Raw genomic sequence first — 20731 nt, 5'->3', positions numbered from 1 at the left:
CATTTCTCTTTGATTATTGACTTCACGTTCACATCTCCCTCTGTGGACGGCTGGACGCCATGAGATTCCCCTGGTGGATTATCAGTGATTGACTAGAAATGTTAAAGCGAGTGGGTGTCACACTACTATAATGCCCCATATCGGTCTGTATTAGCAGACCGCAGTGCCCTGGACAATAGAGACAGTGAGCGCATGTCAAGCAGATCAGCTCATTCATTCTGATTGATTGCTCAAGTCCACGGTGTGCCCTTTACCCGACTTTCAGTTTGTTGGACCAGCAAATTCATTTTAATACAGCACCAAGCCGCATTTGTCTTCTAGCTCAGAGTTTCCTAAACTCGTTCCTGCCCCCATTAGTTGAATCAGCTGTGTAGTGCTAGGGCAAAAACCAAAACGCACCCTGGGACACACACCGTTTTTCCTCCACCAAACTGTGCGGTTGGCGCTATGCATTCGGACAGGTAGCGTTCTCCTGGCATCCGCCAAACCCAGATTTGTCCGTGTGACTGCCAGATTGTGAAGCATGATTCATCACTCCAGAGAACGCGTTTCCACTGCTCCAGAGTCTAATGGCGGCGAGCTTTACACCACTCCAGCCGACACTTGGTGATCTTAGGCATGTGTGCGGCTGAAGCTCCCGACGAAGAGTTCTTGTGCTGACGTTATTTCCAGTGTCAGTTTGGAACTCGGTAGTGAGTGTTGCCACTGAGGACAGACGGTCAGCACTCGGCAGTCCCGTTCTGTGAGCTTGTGTGGCTGAGCCGATGTTGCTCCTAGACCTTTCCACTTCACAATAACACCACTTACAGTTGACCGGGGCAGCTCTAGCAGGGTAGAAATTTGACGAACTGACTTGTTGGAAAGGTGGCATCCTATGACTGTGCCATGTTGAATGTCACTGAGCTCTTCAGTACGGGCCATTCTTTTGCCAATGTTTCTCGATGGAGATTGCATGGCGGTGTGTTCGATTTTGTGCACCTGTCCGCAACGGGTGTGGCTGAAATAGCCGAATCCACTAATTTTGAAGCGGTGTCCACATACATGTAGTGTATTCTTAGTGACTATTTCTGAAAGCATTTATTAGCCGGAAACAGGGTTTCCCTAGCTCAGTCCTGAACTAAAGAACGAGTAAAAACTGAAGAAAGAGCCTTGAATGAGTAGTTGTGTCCAAACTCCAAACTTTTGAATGGTACTGTACATATTCTACATGACCAAAAGCATGTGGACACCTGCTCATCGAACACGTGTGTGTATATATATATATATATATATACAGACAGACAGATTCAGATAGCAGTGTTTTTGCCACATGAGAATATATATATATATATATATCTTCTCATGTGGCAAAAACACTGCTATCTGAATCTGTCTGTATCCTCAGAGATGTGTTGTGGTTCATGTGCTCATCGGGCCCAGATCACAGCCGTTCATGTGTATGAATCGGACCCATGTGTTGACCAGTTGATTCTCCCATCTCTCTTCCCCCTCAGACACACACTCTAAAGTGCTGTGATCACAGAGACCCACCCACACTAACACCTGTCGTGCTCTTCACGTCAATTAGAGACTTGATGCTCCAATGGATTTGTCTGTATGACTCCTCAAACTGAATTGAGATGGATGAAACAATCGCGGCCATCTGAAAACTGAAAAGTGTGTAAGTTTCATAAATCCACCGTTGATATTGATGAATCCATACCTCTGTGCATTTGCCTTGTCTCTAATTCAATAGGTTACTTTCGCAATGGTTTAGTAAATTCACACTAAATGAAAATGCAATAATTTAGCAGTAAAACAATAGCCTACTTGTTGGCAGTCCACAGCGTCAGTTCAGTAGAATGCATTATGCATTCAAGGAACAAGTCGTGATTAAAAAGAGACAATTGAACTGTCGGTGTGTGTGGTTAATTTTGTGAGATGCGTATAAATGGGGCACCCAGGCTTTGTGATAAGCCACTGATTGATTGTTTGCATTGATTAATTCCTCATTGTCTCGGCTCACAATAGGTGTTCAGTGTTGCTGCCTGTCTCTTTGTGTTGTGTTTCTGGGTTCCGTTGGCTGGGTCTTCTGGATCACAGGAAGCCCATTTTATTCCAAGAAGTGTGTGAAAGGGGGAAAGCTGTGACTGCCAGTCAGTGGGAGAGGGAGCAAAATGCCCAGATCAACAGGACCTTTTGTGCGTGTGTGTGTGTGTGTGTGTGTGTCTGCCTCCGTGTGCATGCATGCGTATGCATGTGTGAAGCAGTATGGGGGATGGTGATGATGGATGGGGGTCGAATAATGATGAGAGGCCCGGGCCTCCTCCTTACCCCTGTTTCTCATGGACACTGGGACAGCGTGGTACAACAGTCTGACACGGCTTCTCAGACGCACAGTGGAGAACAGACCCGTGCTTGTCTTCAAGTGCAAATCACCAGTCGATCGGAGAAGCTGTGTTTCTATCATCTCAGTCGTTGCTAAACCGTGTGCCGCTCCTCGTTTGAACATTGTGGTGATGATGATGATTTGCACCTGTTTGATCCAGGGCATTGTTCTGTCACCTCCGTCCAATTGAATAAATTCCATTTCTATTCCATTGTGTTTTCTTCCTGCATACCTCTGCCGATACTCTTCATACCACCTATTCTCATGTGTCCATTCACACCTCAGATATTCAATTACTTTATAAATAGCTTCATGTAGAGACCAGGTATAGTCATTCTCTCATACAATTCAAGTGCCATTGTGTTCGCTGCAATTCCTCATTGACCTTGATGGTTTAAAGGGGCAATCAGCAGTTGCTACATCCACTTATAAATTAATTATATGTACCCATTGATTATTGAAAAATATAACAAATAAATGCCCCATGTGCTCAGTTTAACTATCATACCCCATCAGAATACTAAATATAAGCCTGTTTTACTCCAATGTTTTTAAGCAAAGTAAATGTAAACCAACTACACTGCTCAAACAAATAAAGGGAACACTTAAACAACACAATGTAACTCCAAGTCAATCACACTTCTGTGAAATCAAACTGTACACTTAGGAAGCAACACTGATTGACAATACATTTCACATGCTGTTGTGCAAATGGAATAGACAACAGGTGGAAATTATAGGCAATTAGCAAGACACCCCCAATAAAGGAGTGGTTCTGCAGTTGATAACCACAGACCACTTCTCAGTTCCTATGCTTGCTGGCTGATGTTTTGGTCACTTTTGAATGCTGGCAGTGCTTTCACTCTAGTGGTAGCATGAGACGGAGTCTACAACCCACACAAGTGGCTCAGGTAGAGCAGCTCATCCAGGATGGGACATTAATGCAAGTTGTGGCAAGAAGGTTTGCTGTGTCTGTCAGCGTAGTGTCCAGAGCATGGATGCGCTACCAGGAGACAGGCCAGTACATCAGGAGACATGGAGGAGGCCAACAACCCAGCAGCAGGACCGCTACCTCCGCCTTTGTGCAAGGAGGAGCAGGAGGAGCACTGCCAGAGCCCTGCAAAATGACCTCCAGCAGGCCACAAATGTGCATGTGTCTGCTCAAATGGTCAGAAATAGACTCCATGAGGGTGGTATGGGGGCCCGTCGTCCACAGGTGGGGGTTGTGCTTACAGCCCAACACCGTGCAGGACGTTTGGCATCTGCCAGAGAACACCAAGATTGGCAAATTCGCCACTGGCGCCCTGTGCTCTTCACAGATGAAAGCAGGTTCACACTGAGCACGTGACAGACGTGACAGTCTGGAGACGCCATGGAGAACGTTCTGCTGCCTGCAACATTCTCCAGCATGCCCGGTTTGGCAGTGGGTCAATCATGGTGTGGGGTGGCATTTCTTTGGGGGGCCGCACAGGCCTCCATGTGCTCGTCAGAGGTAGCCTGACTGCCATTAGGTTCCAAGATGAGATCCTCAGACCCCTTGTGAGACCATATGCTGGTGCGGTTGGCCCTGGATTCCTCCTAATGCAAGACAATGCTAGACCTCATGTGGCTGGAGTGTGTCAGCAGTTCCTGCAAGAGGAAGGCATTGATGCTATGGGGACTGGCCTGCCCGTTCCCCAGACCTGAATCCAATTGAGCACATATGGGACATCATGTCCAGGAGTTGGCGGATGCTTTAGTCCAGGTCTGGGAGGAGATCCCTCAGGAGACCATCCGCCACCTCATCAGGAGCATGCCCAGGCGTTGTAGGGAGGTCATACAGGCACGTGGAGGCCACACACACTACTGAGCCTCATTTTGACTTGTTTTAAGGACATTACATCAAAGTTGGATCAGCTGTAGTGTGGTTTTCCACTTTAATTTTGAGTGTGACTCCAAATCCAGACCTCCATGGGGTTGATAAATTTGATTTCCATTGATAATTTTTCTTGTGATTCTGTTGTCAGCACATTCAACTATGTCAAGAAAAAAGTATTTAATAAGAATATTTCATTCATTCAGATCTAGGATGTTATTTTAGTGTTCCCTTTATTTTTTTGAGCAGTGTATATAGCCTCAAAACATGGTTAACTATAATTTGTTATCATGAATGGTCAGTCCTTACGTCTATGAATTTGAGTGGTTACATTTCTCCAACTCTACCCTTCAGCTTTTCACTGAAATGGGCTGGGAATCGCTTTGTTGTTTCAACTGCTGATCGCTGTTTTAAAGCAACATTGCTTGCCCTGCTTCTACCTTAGAGGATTTTATTCCCAAAACAACTCAGCCCTTGTAGCCTCTGCCTATTCTGATTACAGCATGGGTGTACACTCATGCAGTCGTGGGCAATATTGTGGCCACTCCCCATCGACGTCGGGCCAATGAGAGAGCTTCCATTTGCAGTTTCAGTAGTACCATGGTGTTGCCCGGCAACCAGAGTCGGCACATTTCTGGGAGGTCCTGTGTGGATGGCAGCAGCTGTTATTCACTTCAGGAGAGAGAGAGCGAGAGAGAACATGTTAAGGTACAGAGATTGAGGGAGGAGAGACAGTTTAGTCAGAGAGGAGGAAAAGGAGGGGGTCAGAGACAGTGAGAGAGAGAGTGATAGAGGCAGAGGAGCCACCATCTCTTGCCTTTATCGAGAAAGTTTGCTTCTGCGACCAAAGAGGAGGAGGAGGAAGGAGATGGAGGCAGAAGAATAGGCCATTTCTAAGCCTGGTTGAGACTGTGTCTATCAGAGCAGAGAAGAGAGGGATGTGTGGTGTATGGAGGATTTGTCCTCTGTGCTTCTGCACTCCAACACACTACAGTACCTGTGCCTGCTGGAGCAGTGGATCTAGAGCTATGCCTCCCCACAGGCTCCCAGCCTGACACACTCTGGAGGGACGGGAACAGAGGACAGCCTGGGTGACCTGGATACGAGCTGAGCAGAGCTGAGCTGAGGCAGTCCACAGTGTGCAAGTTATTTGAGACAGATCCTGACTTCAACTGGGTTTGGGTTGATCCAAACAGATCCAAATAGGTTTTAGTCTGAATCTTGATCATAACGCTGGTGTTTGTTGAAACATGTCCAGAGCTGTTCTGGTTCTGGCCTGCGGATGACCATAGAAGTTCTGTAGTGTTCCAAAGAGGTTTTATACCGCTCAGGACCAGGACAGTTTGCCAGAAGAGGAGAATCCATGTCTGGCAATCCACACAGTGAACAACTGGGCAACGTTTTATATCTGTAGTGCCATGATGTTTACTGGATCTGCTAACAAGAACATACCACACCTGGCACAGGAACCTACACCTGGCACCATGGACTAACCTGCTCTGAGTCGCTTTATTGTGGCCCCCTGTTGATCTTTTGCAGGAGAACGTAGGAGCCAAAAATGTGGAAATTAAAGACCTTCTGTATGGATTACTGGCATGTGTTGTGTCTACATCCTCACAATACCTTTCATAAGAGGTAAGTTGACTTTAGACGAGATGTTTTTAGTATTTGTTTTGAAGTCCTGCAGGATAGGATAAGATGTGCCTGTGGATCTTTTCTTCCTGCTCTTATTAGAACACACCAAACGTCAATTAAAACTATATGAAATATTGTATATAGATTCATGTTTTAGAGACAAACTGTAAAAAAAACGACACCAGAACAGTGTTTAGGCATATTGCTGACTGAACATTGCTCTGGGGCCTGAGCTGACTGGGCCGCAATTGATTTCCCTGGGTGAAACTAGTTTACGGTCATTTATTTTCCTGCACTACTTGTTTAACTCACTTGGTCTCTTGGTGATGCTTGTCTACTTAATGGTGTCTAGTGTAAGGTTCTGGAGCTGCTAAGTGCTTCGGAGGAGAGAAAAGGTGTGACTTGACTCAGCCATCCACTCCTCCTCTCCTCCCTCTTGGTCTTCACCTTTCACCTAGTGCAGGATCTCTAAAAGGTTGTTCATTCTGTTTACTGCGCTCATCCCAGCAGATTGTGAATCTGTTTTTGAGTGTTTATAACCTACACATTACAGGTTAGGAATGTATTAATGTTACTGCACAGTCTCCTTGGAATGTGTTATAGGATTAGATTTAATGTTGGATGATTGGAACACAACTCGGTGTTATCAGCTTAGTCGCAGAAACAAGGAGTGGAAAATACTGTTCAATTGGCTTTAAGTTAGTGCAGGGTAGGTCATTGTACTGAATCTAGAAATAGGGTTTCCTCTCAGCTTATATATACAGAACTGTACATACAGTAGGTAGTTTATGCGATAGGAAGTTGGATCCCCCGCTCACTTCTCACGAACCTATTCATTCTCTCTAATTCCCATGCAACTCTACAGGGACTATAAAACACCCCTCATGTCGCTGACTACCTGTCACAACACAGATAGCTGTCGTTCTATATTCCAGTAGAGCTGCAGTGATTACCCCATGAATCTGTTCAGAATACAAATATTTAGCTCAGTCCCACAGAATAGATATGCTCTATTACAATCAAGGGGAACAATCAAGGGCTGACTGGATAGATATATATATATATATTACATAATAAAAGCTTTACAACGTAGACTGCCGTTCCAAAGGCTACCTGACAGTCTCATGGCTGTTTCTATGTGATTGCGTTGCTTCGTGTTTTTCTGATGCCACTTCATTGAACACCCCCCCCCCTACCACAGATGTGTGTAAGAAACACTCATATTGGGCATGTTGAAGCTTCAAGAGCAATGAGAAAACGGTTGTATGTTCTACATAACCATAGAGCATCCCCGATGATAATCGAAACAATCATGATCAAATGTCTGTTTTCATAACTCATCTAATGACTATCACCTGCTGCAGCTTCACGACTGTTGTGCTGATAATGATATACATCACAGGCATAGCCTACATGTGGCGTTTTACTGATGCTTTACCCAGAACTGAGTCAGAACTGAGCTGCGTTTGGAGACATGAAAGACTGATCCAAGGCCCGTGGAACCCTCAGAAGCACCTGTCACATCTATATATGCTAATGTATTCGCTCACACACACGCGCAAGCATGCACACTATGGTCATTAGTATTCAGAGTACGAGGACATGTCCATAATGCATTATTAATGCATTACATAGCAGTTTTTATACCCTGAAAATTGTGCCTCCTGCCATTTTTATATTGCTGTGAATCCCCATAAGCTGTAGGTACAAGTGTCATAGTGTGTTGAGTCGATCCGGTGGTGTAAAGTATCTAAGTAAAAATAAGTTGTTTTTTGGGTTATCTGTACTTTTACTACTTCTGACTACTTTTAGTCCACGACATTCCTAAAGAAAATATGTACATTTTACTGCCATACATTTTTTCTGGCTCCCAAAAGTACTCGTTACATTTTGAATGCTCTGGCAAGACAGCAATATGGTCCAATTCATGCCTACTGCCTCTGATCTGGCGGACTCACTAAACACAAATACTGTGTTTGTAAATGACTGTTGGAGTGTGCCACTGGCTATACGTACATTTTAAAAACAAGAAAATCGTGCCGTATGATTTACTTCATGTAAGGGATTTGATGTATAGCATTTACTTGAACTTTTTACTTGAATTATTTTTTTTCCATCCCTAATTAAGTACATTTAAAACCAGATACTTTTAGACTTTTACTCAAGTCGTATTTTACTGGGTGATTTTCACTTTTACTTGAGTCATTTTCTCTCTCTCTCTCTGACACTATAATTTCTTGGAAAATATTTAGCATTACAGGGCTGTTGTTTTTTTTATTCCATTATCAAAACCTGTTATAAAAGCCAAGTAATTTATGCTTGGTCTAAAAGACTTCATTATGCTCCTAATTCCTCAGAGTCACTGGAAAGATGCGGTCATGGGGCGTAACTCGAAACATCAGCAAAGGGTTTACGGTAACATGGTTACATTGAGTTCCATGGCTTTAGTAGCTGTGTTGTTCAAGCAAGGCCGCTGTAGTAACTCAAAACAGCCTCTCCCAGCTGCTGAACTGGGGCTAACCCTCCCCCCGCTTGGCCTTCCCATTGAGAGCTCTGTCGTTCTTGGATATGGGCCCATGTATTACCACAGGCACATACACGGCACAGCACACAGTCATGCCTAGCCCACCTCCAATGGCTATCACAGGCAGTCCCAGCCAGATGGGTTAGGGTGCATTGTAAGGAACGAAAAAGAAGGGGTGTCTTCCGAGAAAGGAGAGAGGGAGGGGTTGTGTAGTAGTTCACAGTGTGGGTGGAGAGCCTTTTGTTACGAGGAGGGACGGTTTTATTCTGTTCGCCTAGACATATACTGTACTGAGCCTTTACCTAACTTGGTCATCAGGCGAACTTGCTAGTCTTAGCGACTTTCTGAGTGTGGACTCGGGCAGGATAAACTGGGACAGGGAACTTCTAAGAGGGGCAGCTGAAGAAACTGGAGCCAGAAGAGAAAGAATTCTGTGTTTTTCTATGGAAAGTAAAGGATGCGGGGTGTAATTTGTGGTCTAGTATATGGGAGTTGGTACAGTGTGTCCCACCACTGACTGTTATAGGGGGAGTTGCCACAGTTTGGTGCGTTTGGGACATTTTGAAACGTCCTCTCTGCGTGTTCCATGCTGCACATTTTTTCCCCTGCGTGTCTGGTGTCTGCAGTGATGTCACTGCCGCGTGGAATGTGATGTGGAAGTACTGCATTTCAAGCCGAACAGTAAGGTAGGAGATGATCTGTAATGACTCCTACTGCCTGGTCTGGTAAAAGACCGCAAGCGTTGGTTCACTTCTGACTGGGCCCCAGAGAGAGGGAAGCACTCCTGGAGAAATGTTACATATTCAATACCCTGGAAGTGTATCATCATCAGTGTCAGGCTAAATCCACACATAGACAGTAGGAGTGGCAGCAATGCAACGTGTCCCAGATTTTGCATTTACATACCCATAGTAACCCAATCATTCATTTGGAAATGAAGATGTGTTAAAATTTCGAGGCAATCCACAGGAGGAGGGCTCGTCTCAGGTAGTCCTGTGGGGTAAATTGGAATATGAGAGGACATTTTATTCAAAGAAGCAAATCTGTTCCTGAATGTCCCTAGAACAAAGTGTTAGATAAACATGATCTGGGTCTAACTACATTTTTTTTTTTTTATCTTATTTTTAAAGGCCCAGTGCAGGGAAAAACTTTTTTTCCTGTAATTTTATATACATTTCCACGCTATGAGGTTGGAATAAATGATTAATGGCCTTTTTGTGTAAGTTGTTTGATAAGACCACATGAAATGTCAACCTGTTTTAGTAGAATGGAATTTTGGCCTCCCTGGTGATATCATAGTTACGGAGTGGCTATGGATACAGAGTTTCTCTATCCCAATTTGGCCAGGCTAAAAATATGGATATTTCTGGGCATGTGTGTATATATATATATATATATATATTTTTTTTACGTAGCTGATTGCCCACTTCGCTGGCTAAGTAGCTGCTGTGGTGAGTGCGCTGCTGCAGCTCCCGCCGCTCCCCCCTGCTTGATCGCCTTTGTCTGGTCGCTGGTGTAGCCTACAAACTTCATGTTGTACACACAACTGGTCAAACTATTGCATTTCATGTCTCAGTAAGCATAATGCAGCTAGTGGACTACATGCAGCTATTTACATGTTTTACACAAAATACATTATTATGTTCGTAGAAAATTTGTCAGTGTTGCAAACATAAGCACAACACAAACAGGCAGTCTAGCGATTTCATGTTCTTCTTAGCTGCTGAGTTGCATGCAGCTATTTACTCACGATATCAGCATATATGGCATAATGATCTCGCCCATTTTGTCAGACTTTTTTCAAAGGTCCGGAAACACCCTCGGCTGCCTAGAACATTTGGCTGCCCAGAGGTGGAACGCAGCAGGACAGATCTTATTAGCGATTTGTTGGGGTTGTGTCAATCAAATCTGGTATCAGGATAAATATGACACTGAGTCACCGAATTGTATACTATGTATTTTTTATTAGCTAAGGAATAAGTGTTAAATGCAATTTTCATATATACGGGCTCTCTGTCCCACCTCGCAGGGCAAACAGAGAACTGACTTGTTCCTGACAAAGTAGTTCCTGCTTCCGAGCCGACCTGTCAGAGTAGAGACTGGGCGTGGTTTAGTTTCACCCAGCCTATCGTTGATTGTTGGCGCAGAGCTGGTCCCATCCCCCGGGCTCTCCGGCGGTCAGTCGTTGTAGTTGTGTAGAATATACAGTTGTCAGGCACCTGGCTCCTGTTATCTAACAAAAGACCGTTTGTTCTCGCAACACTACGTTCTGAATGTGCCCCCCCAACTCATTGCACAGTTCCTGTCTTCATGATATTCTGTATTTTTCCATCATGATAAAGGCCCATGGCCCTGAAACTGTTAACTTCTTGCGTCGAGCAATCCCGGATCCGGGATCCTATTTATAGCCTCAAGCTCATTAGCATAACGCAACGTTAACTATTCATGAAAATCGCAAATGAAATGAAATAAATATATTTGCTCTCAAGCTTAGACTTTTGTTAACAACACTGTCATCTCAGATTTTCAAAATATGCTTTTCAACCATAGCTAAACAAGCATTTGTGTAAGAGTATTGATAGCTAGCATAGCTATAAGCCTAGAATTCAGCCAGCAACATTTTCACAAAAACAAGAAAAGCATTCAAATAAAATAATTTACCTTTGAAGAACTTCAGATGTTTTCAATGAGGAGACTCTCAGTTAGATAGCAAATGTTCAGTTTTTCAAAAAATATTATTTGTGTAGGACAAATCGCTCCGTTTTGTTCACGTTTGGCTATGAAAAAAACCTGTATCCAGTTATAGCCTCAAGCTCATTAGCATAACGTAACGTTAACTATTTATGAAAATCGCAAATGAAATGAAATAAATATGCTATCTCTCAAGCTTAGCCTTTTCTTAACAACACTGTCATCTCAGATTTTCAAAATGTGCTTTTCAACCATAGCAAAACAAGCATTTGTGTAAGAGTATTGATAGCTAGCGTAGCATTTAGCGGGCAACATTTTCACAAAAACCAGAAAAGCATTCAAATAAAATCATTTACCTTTGAAGAACTTCAGATGTTTTCAATGAGGAGACTCTCAGTTACATAGCAAATGTTCCGTTTTTTACATAGCAAATGTTCCGTTTTTCCTGAAAGATTCTTTGTGTAGGAGAAATCACTCCGTTTTGTACATCACGTTTGGGTACCAAAAAAAAAAACGAAAATTCAGTCATCAAAACGGCAAACTTTTTCCAAATTAACTCCATAATATCGACTGAAACACGGCAAACGCTGTTTAGAATCAATCCTGAAGGTGTTTTTCACCTATCTCTTCATTGATATATCGTTCGTGGAAGGCTACCTTTCTCCTCTGAATCCCATGGAAAAATACTTGCAGCTGAAGATGGCGCACCAATTTCGACGGAGGACACCGGGCGGACACCTGGCAAATGTAGTCTCTTATGGTCAATCTTCCAATGATATGCCTACAAATACGTCACAATGCTGCAGACACCTTGGGGAAACGGCAGAAATTGTGGGCTCATTCCTGTCGCATTCACAGCCATATAAGGAGACATTGGAAAACAGAGCTTCAAAAATTTTGCTCATTTCCTGTTTGAAGTTTCATCTTGGTTTTGCCTGACGCATCAGTTCTGGGGCACTCACAGATAATATCTTTGCAGTTTTGGAAACGTCAGAGTGTTTTCTTTCCAAAGCTGTCAATTATATGCATAGTCGAGCATCTTTTTGTGACAAAATATTGCGCTTAAAACGGGCACGTTTTTTTATCCAATAATGAAATAGCGCCCCCATAGATTCAAGAGGTTAACAATGTCTCAAGTCAGCTATGTTGCATAACACATTCAATCATATTCAAACACATATATGGTAACGGGCTATAGTGCATAACACAGAATCCTCATAGATTTAATGTTGTTTTTTTCCACCATCATTGCAAACATTGGCTATGTTGCGCAGGAAGCAGACAGGCCGTTAAGTACTGCTCTTTTTTTGAGGAACTACAATACGGCAGCAACTATAAAGATTAGCCAACGCTGATCGTTTTTTCTCTTCTCCTAAGAGTTTTGTCTGCGTCCTGTTTGTGCAACTGCAATATCCGTGACAACCGACAGACGGTTGTAGCCTTCATAACATATGTTTTGGAATGATCATTCACATTTTCAGTTGTTCAGAAATGAGGCAGAGACAGGCGTAGGCTACATCATCATGGCTCAGAAGAGGGCGAGAAAAGAGAGAATCACGACTGGAGTGTGAGCAGCAGCTACGTTAGAAAAACAAATGTGTGCATGAAATAACACATGAGCAGAATATGATCCGGCGGGGCGGGCGTGGGCGAAAACTCTATCTGTAGCCATGGCCAATTAGTTAATAGACCAATAAGAGTTCCAAATTTCTTTGCCAATAACAGCAGAAGTTCTGTTTCCCCCTCCCCACTCAGACCACTCCCAGACAATCCTAGCAAAATTCTTGCCTGAGGAATTGCTCTTTGTTAAGAAGCTATTTTTGTTTTCAATTAAAATGGTCAAAAAAATAATCACAGTAAGGTGCCTAATTGTTACCCAGAAATGATTTGATATTGAGATAAAAAGGGCTGCATTGGACCTTTAATAGGCTCGTGTTGTGATTGGCTTATTCCGTTTACTTCTTCCTGACTTTGCACCTTTCTGTGTTTTTCTGAGTCATACATCTTCTGAACCCAGTTGTGCTGATTTTAAATAAACTGTTATCTCTCCCTCACAAGACATTGACTGACCCAGGAGTAAAATGCCTGTCTCTTCAAAACACACTGTGCTTCTGAAAAGTTTTTATTTCTCAACTTTTCTCCAGCCTCCTCCCGGAGTTGTCTCCTCAGATAAAATCTCAGACTCTGAAGCTTTCACAGGTGTCTCGTTCAAGTGGAGTTAGTCTCTGGCAGGAACAAAAGTTTGTTTTGCAAGAAAGGCTAGCTAGACTGTCTGAAGTGAAGAGGCTTTTGAGGGAGTTGTTGAAAACAATGGTCTGACTGTTTGACAGTGAGAGCGGCTGAAATGACACAGTAGAAGCAAAGCAACCTGATCTGATCCGTATTCCAGGGCAGCGAGTGGAGTGGATCACAGCAGCCATGACTTATTTACTGTGTATGTGTGTCTGGTTAGCATATCTGGTGCCGAACGCTCCCGCATCCCGTCCCCAATCCAGAGGGAAAAACAAGAGATCAGGCTGTTGGGTTTCATCTGAATGTGAAATCCAGTGGAGTCTACTATAGTCTCATACACTTCCTGCATCTCCAACTGTGTCTGTGTCAGTCATTGTGTCCATGTCCGTGTCTGTAACGTTGTTTGTGTCGACACTGGGGTGGAATAGACTGAAACCGGGGTTGTTGTGACAACCCTGCCTCATGATAGACTCTAGAATGAGCAAATGGACTAACCCAGCCCCGTGGGAAGTACAGGCCAGAATGTGGACCTGGTCTGAAGCTGTTCGGACTTAAACTGGACATCTTGACAAACAGCATCTTGACCTTCGTCTGGACCCAGAGAAGAGAGACTCCGGATTCTGCACGTTTGGTCGCCGTGTTGGTACGCTGGGTTTATGTTGACAGATCTTTTCTGGGCAGAGAGGAGACAGACGTGTGTAATGGAAAAGCTGTAACATGACGTGTCCTCCCACTGTGGTGAGTTCACTTCTGGTATGGAACAGCTTAGACATGTCTGGGGAAATCGTTTTGGTCAGAAATGCCATTTGAGGGAGATGTTAATGAGCAGTTGTTGCCATTTTGAAGTGTGGTTGTTGTTCCAGCCAACAGTATTGGACAGTTTGATATTTGTATTTGTTGAAGTATGGATTGATCATGTTGAAAGTAGTGCGTCGTTCTCTCTCTCACACACACACAGACACACACAGACACACACACACACACACACACACACACACACACAAATTCACTCACCTGTGTTCATAATTGATTTTGCACCCAAAGTGAGCGTATTCAATTGGAAATTACACAGTATACATTGTAACCTCTAGATATTTTCTTGTGTGACTACAGTAAGTCCCTTTACTGTTGGCTATGTGTGTGTGCAGTTCTCTTTAGGTCTATTGAATTTTGGAGTGAGTGTCCACATCGTAATAATTTAAACGTGTTACTCCCAGAGGGTAGACTGCACCTTGAACACTGAATGCATAAAAGTGTATAGCCCTTTCTGTGATTGCTGAGCATCAATTCTTAGAATGGTCCTTGTGCACTGCAGTTGGTCATATGTTGTGATCAATGATTTATTTATACACTAGATTACTAATAGAGGGCACTGTGTTGAAGCCACCGTGCCTCCATCTTGGCACTCCCCACCATTGTAAAACATTTTTGGAATGTATTTATTAATGTTTACATTCATTTTTGCCACATTTATTCTATTACAAACACCTTAATGCATACTTTTTAAATTGTCAAAATCTACAAAAGCGTTTTCCCAAAAGTTACATTTTTAGAGATTACTAATGTTACTGTCCCCCCACTACAACAACAAAAATGTAGTGCACAATTTCAATTCAATTTCCATTTCAATGGTGTACCAGGTAAATTGCAGTGGTTTGAGGGGATTGGCCCATTCTATGAATTATATTTCAATGATCGCAACGTCACCCACCCTGTGTTACAAGAGCATGTTGTGAATAAGCTTTTAAATTATATCCAACTCAACCGTTCTTTTCCCATGATGAAGACATGGTCGGGTGGGGTATGCAAAATGGGTCAACTTTTGATCGGAATGTATTTGGCATTCAGGGCCACTTTCTGACCACTTCTTGTTTAAAACAAAAGGGCTGCTGTCAAAAAGTGATTGAATTCAAATGCATTTACCCCTAACTAATGAGCACTGATAGAGTTATTGGGTTAAGATCGTCTGAGTTGTTGAAATCTCTTGTGGTAAGGCACACTACATTAGAAGTTGTTTTGCTATGGTCTTTCACATGATCCCCATTCTTTCGCAATACATCAGAAGTTGTTCTGCTACGGCAGTGAAGCTACACTCTTTCACACGATCCCCATTCTTTCACAATACATCAGAAGTTGTTTTGCTACGGCAGTGAAGCTACACTCTTTCACACAATCCCCATTCTTTCACAAAACATCAAAGTTGTTTTGCTACGGCAGTGAAGCTACACTCTTTCACACGATCCCCATTCTTTCACAATACATCAGAAGTTGTTCTGCTACGGCAGTGAAGCTACACTCTTTCACACGATCCCCATTCTTTCACAATACATCAGAAGTTGTTTTGCTACGGCAGTGAAGCTACACTCTTTCACACGATCCCCATTCTTTCACTTTCGGCACAGTATTCTAGTGTTGGTGGCCAGAATACACTAAGAAATGCCACAATGTACATTGACTCCTGCATATACTTCTATTTGCATGATCAGTGTCGCTCTAACTGCTGTAGCTCAAAGGCAGGCACTGCCTCCGTCTCTTCTTCTGCATCTTTCTCTCGCAGCCCTTGTGTTCTCTTACTTTTGATGTCATATTCCTTAGCATCTCGTCTCTGTGGCTGCCTGGTGGATAATGAGGGAGCGTGCTGCATTAACTTATGTAATGATGAGAGCGGAGAGGAGGGGGTGGGGACGATAGGAGAGAATAGATGAGCTCATGTTGCTGCACTGCAGCTCTCACACACACACTGCACCATATGGTTTATGCCACACGAGCGTACACACACACACACACGCACGCACGCTCCCGAAACACATGCACACAAAGAGTACGATGCCACTACCTCTAGCCAGAATTAGCTACCAATTTAGCTCTACTGCAGAATCACAAGGTTGCCATCTTCTTTATTTCGTTATCTGTCTTTGAATGATATGATGTGAGTGAGGTGTGTGTTTGTGTGTGTGTAAGGTCTGTACATAGTAGGAGCACGTGAAGAGTTTCATTCCAAAACGCTATACACTGAGTGTACAAAACACATGCTCTTTCCATGACATAGACTGACCAGGTGAATCCAGGTGAAGCTATGATCCCTTATTGATGTCACTTGTTAAATCCACTTCAATAGTGTAGATGAAAGGGAGGAGACAGGTTAAATAATTATTTTTAGAAACCCTTGAGACAGTTGAGACATGGATTGTGTATGTGTGCCATTCAGAGTGTGAATGGACGATACAAAAGATGTATGTGCTTTTGAACAGGGTATATTAGTTGGTGCCAGGCACACCGGTTTGTGTTAAGAATTGCGGTGCTGCTGGGTTTTTCACACATTTTCCCATGTGTATCAAGAATGGTTCACCACCCAAAGGACATCCAGCCAATTTGACACAACTGGGTTAAGCATAAGAAGAGAAGTTATCTAGATTCTTCAGCTCTTAGCCATTTTTGGCCAATTTCCAACCTTCCATTCCTATGCAAAATTCTGGAGAAATTTGTGTTCAATCAGCTAAATTATTTTTTAAGTGCCAACTGTATTAAAAAAAAAATCTAATCTGGTTTTTGTGCCCAACACAGCCCAGAGACAGCCTTAGTTAATGTGGTAAATTGTCTTAGAGCAAATACAGATGCCAAACAGCTCTCTCCTTATACTCTAAGATTTAAGTGCTGCATTCGATAATGTTGACCATGATGTCCTTCTGGACAGACTGGATTGGTGAGTTGGCGCCTCCGATCCAGTTCTAAATTGGTTTAGGAACTATTTACCTGGTCAATAGTTTTTTTGTCAGCCTAGGTGAACATAAATATCATTTGATTTCCAGTACTGTTCAGTTTTATATATGTTATGCATTGGCAGCATTATCAGAAAGCACAGCATTGATTTTCACTACTACGCAGACAATACACAACTTTTAATTTCTGTGTCACCAGAGGATTTTAGCTCCACGGATAAATTATTGGACTGAATTAGTGATTTAAGTACTTGGATGGCTCACAACTTCCTCCAGCTAAATCAAGACAAGACAAGGTACTTATTGTTGGAGCCAAAGCACAGAGATAATCTAGCTGCACATTTTAATTCATGGGTAATAAAGATAAAACACCAGGTAAAAAACCTAGGTGTTATTTTAGATTCTGAACAAAATTTTGAATCACACATTAGGAATGTGACCAAAATAGCTTTCTACCACCTGAGGAACATTTCCAAGGTGCTGCCGATTCTCTCTCAGGCTGATTTATTTTACTACAAGCAGGCTTGATGCTCTCCACTGTCTGGTCTTCCCAAGAAAACCATTGGTCAACTGCAAAACATAGAGAATGCTGCAGCATGGGTACTGACCAAGACCAGACGGAGAGCACACATTACACTGGTTTTAAGGGCTCTGCACTGGCTGCCTGGGAGTTTTAGAATTAATTGAAAAAATATTATATTGGTTTATAACTCAATCTACAATTGTGCGCCCCATTACATGTCACATGCTTTTTAGTTATGTACCCAGTAGGTTTCTCAGGGTCTCTGGCACTGACCTATTAACTATCCCAAAGCCTAGGACCAAGAGGTATGGACCAAGAGGTATGGAGAGGCAGCCAAGAGGTATGGAGAGGCAGCCTTTTACTATCCCAAAGCCTAGGACCAAGAGGTATGGAGAGGCAGCCTTTTAACTATCCCAAAGCCTAGGACCAAGAGGTATGGAGAGGCAGCCTTTTAACTATCCCAAAGCCTAGGACCAAGAGGTATGGAGAGGCAGCCTTTTAACTATCCCAAAGCCTAGGACCAAGAGGTATGGAGAGGCAGCCTTTTAACTATCCCAAAGCCTAGGACCAAGAGGTATGGAGAGGCAGCCTTTTAACCCAAAGCCTAGGACCAAGAGGTATGGAGAGGCAGCCTTTTAACTATCCCAAAGCCTAGGACCAAGAGGTATGGAGAGGCAGCCTGCCTAGGACCAAGAGGTATGGAGAGGCAGCCTTTTAACTATCCCAAAGCCTAGGACCAAGAGGTATGGAGAGGCAGCCTTTTAACTATCCCAAAGCCTAGGACCAAGAGGTATGGAGAGGCAGCTTTTAACTATCCCAAAGCCTAGGACCAAGAGGTATGGAGAGGCAGCCTTTTAACTATCCCAAAGCCTAGGACCAAGAGGTATGGAGAGGCAGCCTTTTAACTATCCCAAAGCCTAGGACCAAGAGGTATGGAGAGGCAGCTTTTTAACTATCCCAAAGCCTAGGACCAAGAGGTATGGAGAGGCAGCCTTTTGCCCCCAGCCTCTCGAATAGTCTGCCAGAGAACCTGAGGGGTGCCGAAACTGTGGACATACTGTATAAAAAGGAGACCTTAAAACAACTTTTTAGTTTAGCTTTTTCTTAGGGTGCTTTTTAGATGTTCAGTTTGTGTTATTCATACGTTTTTTTTATATGATGATTGTTGTGTAGTAAATATTTCAGCTTTTATTTTCAGTGTTTTCTATTTGTTTTTTTCCCTGTAAAGCACACTGTTGCATTCCACGTCTGAAATGTGCTGTATAAATAAAGCTTGCATTGATTTGGAGTCAACATGGGCCAGCAACCAAATTTTGGAAGGTGTTCTTAATGTTTTGTGTGTGTGTGTGTGTGTGTGTGTGTGTGTGTGTGTGTGTGTGTGTGTGTGTGTGTGTGTGTGTGTGTGTGTGTGTGTGTGTGAGGGGACGAGAGAGAAATATTATAAAATAGCTCGACGGGTCACCGGAGTGCTTTCAGCTCTGTCTGTCTGAGAGATTGTACAAGAGAACAGTAGATCAATTACCCTGGGCCTTGGGTTAAAGCTGAAGCATTACAAATTCATAGGCCAAGATTCTTCAGAACCGGTTGATGATGGATCCTGTGCTAATAGATGTATAGTCCACATGTTGGAGGTCATCAAATAACTGAACGGATCATCATTATTTACACCCCATTCATTTATAGAATTGGCAAATGACATTTTTTTGACCGACTGCGATCCTCTGAGACTACAACTATTGATTGCCCTGTTAAAGTATTCTGTAGCTTTTTATCCTGTTGTGACCTATTGATGTAGAATACTGGACTACTTCATCAAACTTTTTTTGTGGTCAGGTGCCACAAAAAGGAACTTAGGAAAATTTAAATTGTCTCAGAACTGGGCAGCACGGTTGGCCCTTGGATGTACACAGAGAGCTAATATTAATAATATGCATGTCAATCTCTCCTGGCTGAAAGTGGAGGAGAGATTGACTTCATCACTACTTTTATTTATGAGAGGTATTGACATGTTGAATGCACCGAGCTGCCTGTCTAAACTACTGGCACACAGAACAGACTATGGGAGGCACACAGTACTACATAGAGCCATGACTACATGGAACTCTATTCCACATCAAATAACTGACGCAAGCAGTGAAATTAGATTTTTTTTTAAATACCTCATGGAACAGCGGGGACTGTGAAGCAACACAAACATAGGCACAGACACACACACACACAATAACATATGCACTATACATACACATGGATTTAGTACTGTAGATATGTGGTCGTGTTGGAGTAGGGGCCTGACAGCACTCAGTGTGTTTTATGAATGTATTGTAATGTTTTTATAATTGTATAAATTTCTTTGGCAGCAGCGAATGGGGAGCCAAAATAAATAAAAATATTAACAAGTTGTGGTATTTATTATTTTGGTCATGAACTAACCCTAACGCTACACTGCTGAGTATAATCAGTTGACTAGCATGGTTTCAAAGCCTACTGTTTGATCTCCCATGGATGGATCCCCACATCTTTAAATTAGTACCTGCCTCTGTGAGAAATTACAGTGTTGGGACTGTTGCATGTAAATAATAATTGAAGTGTACTGTTTATCCTTCTAGGGCATTTTATGCGTTAAGGCCAAATCAAACAGTCAAGCAAACGAGCGTGTACACGCTAGAATAAGACCGTAGTGAATGACAGAAAACAGACGAGCCGTGAGCGTCAAAGCGGCGTGCGCTTCAAATTAGAAAGCAAGTCAATTTTTCCTCACGTCTACGCGAAAGCAATGCTCGTTTGCCTTTCATTTGATTTGGCCTTCAGGCCTATAAATCATTCTTTGACATTTATTAGGAAGTACTACTTCTGTCAGCCTTTTCTGTTACCGTGACAACTGTGTGCAGTAGTTCCATCAGCGTTGATGCTCACGTGCACTGCTCACGTGCACAGGTCCTCACCGTGGAGGGGCTTTTCTCAATGACAGTCATTCACATTTCCAACAAAGCCGTCTTGACACAGTGAGGCTTTTACATGTATTTCAACTGAACATGTTTTCGCAGTGGTTATTTTCTTTACTCTGTAGATGTTTTTCTCAAGGACCGAGTATTCCATAGGAAAATGGATATGTTATGGATGTTTCTGTCATCGTAGTTAAGTATAATGGGGACTTACTCCATCATTGCTCTCTGTCATCAAAATT

The 20731-nt window shown here is 43.0% G+C and overlaps 1 protein-coding gene across 5 annotated transcripts in view; it reads left to right on the top strand.

Annotated features, from left to right (window-relative positions):
• LOC135504664 (IQ motif and SEC7 domain-containing protein 1-like) overlaps positions 1 to 20731 on the top strand; it is a 183664-nt gene that overhangs the window by 106595 nt on the left and 56338 nt on the right. The window contains exon 1 of one of the 5 annotated variants that reach the window (XM_064923426.1): positions 4904 to 5858. The exons of 3 other annotated variants lie outside the window; for them this stretch is intronic. In XM_064923426.1, coding sequence (XP_064779498.1) covers positions 5782 to 5858 — 77 coding nt within the window. In that variant the 5' untranslated portion in view covers positions 4904 to 5781. Of the gene's footprint in view, positions 1 to 4903; positions 5859 to 8637; positions 9069 to 20731 lie in introns of those variants that run through there. One more of the 5 variants, XM_064923429.1, reaches the window with a different exon arrangement.

This window comes from Oncorhynchus masou, chromosome 18 (genome assembly GCF_036934945.1).
Source record: "Oncorhynchus masou masou isolate Uvic2021 chromosome 18, UVic_Omas_1.1, whole genome shotgun sequence".
Classification (NCBI taxonomy): Eukaryota; Metazoa; Chordata; class Actinopteri; order Salmoniformes; family Salmonidae; genus Oncorhynchus; species Oncorhynchus masou.
The sequence above is the reverse complement of the archived record's forward strand: the minus strand, read 5'-3'. Positions and strand labels throughout refer to the sequence as shown.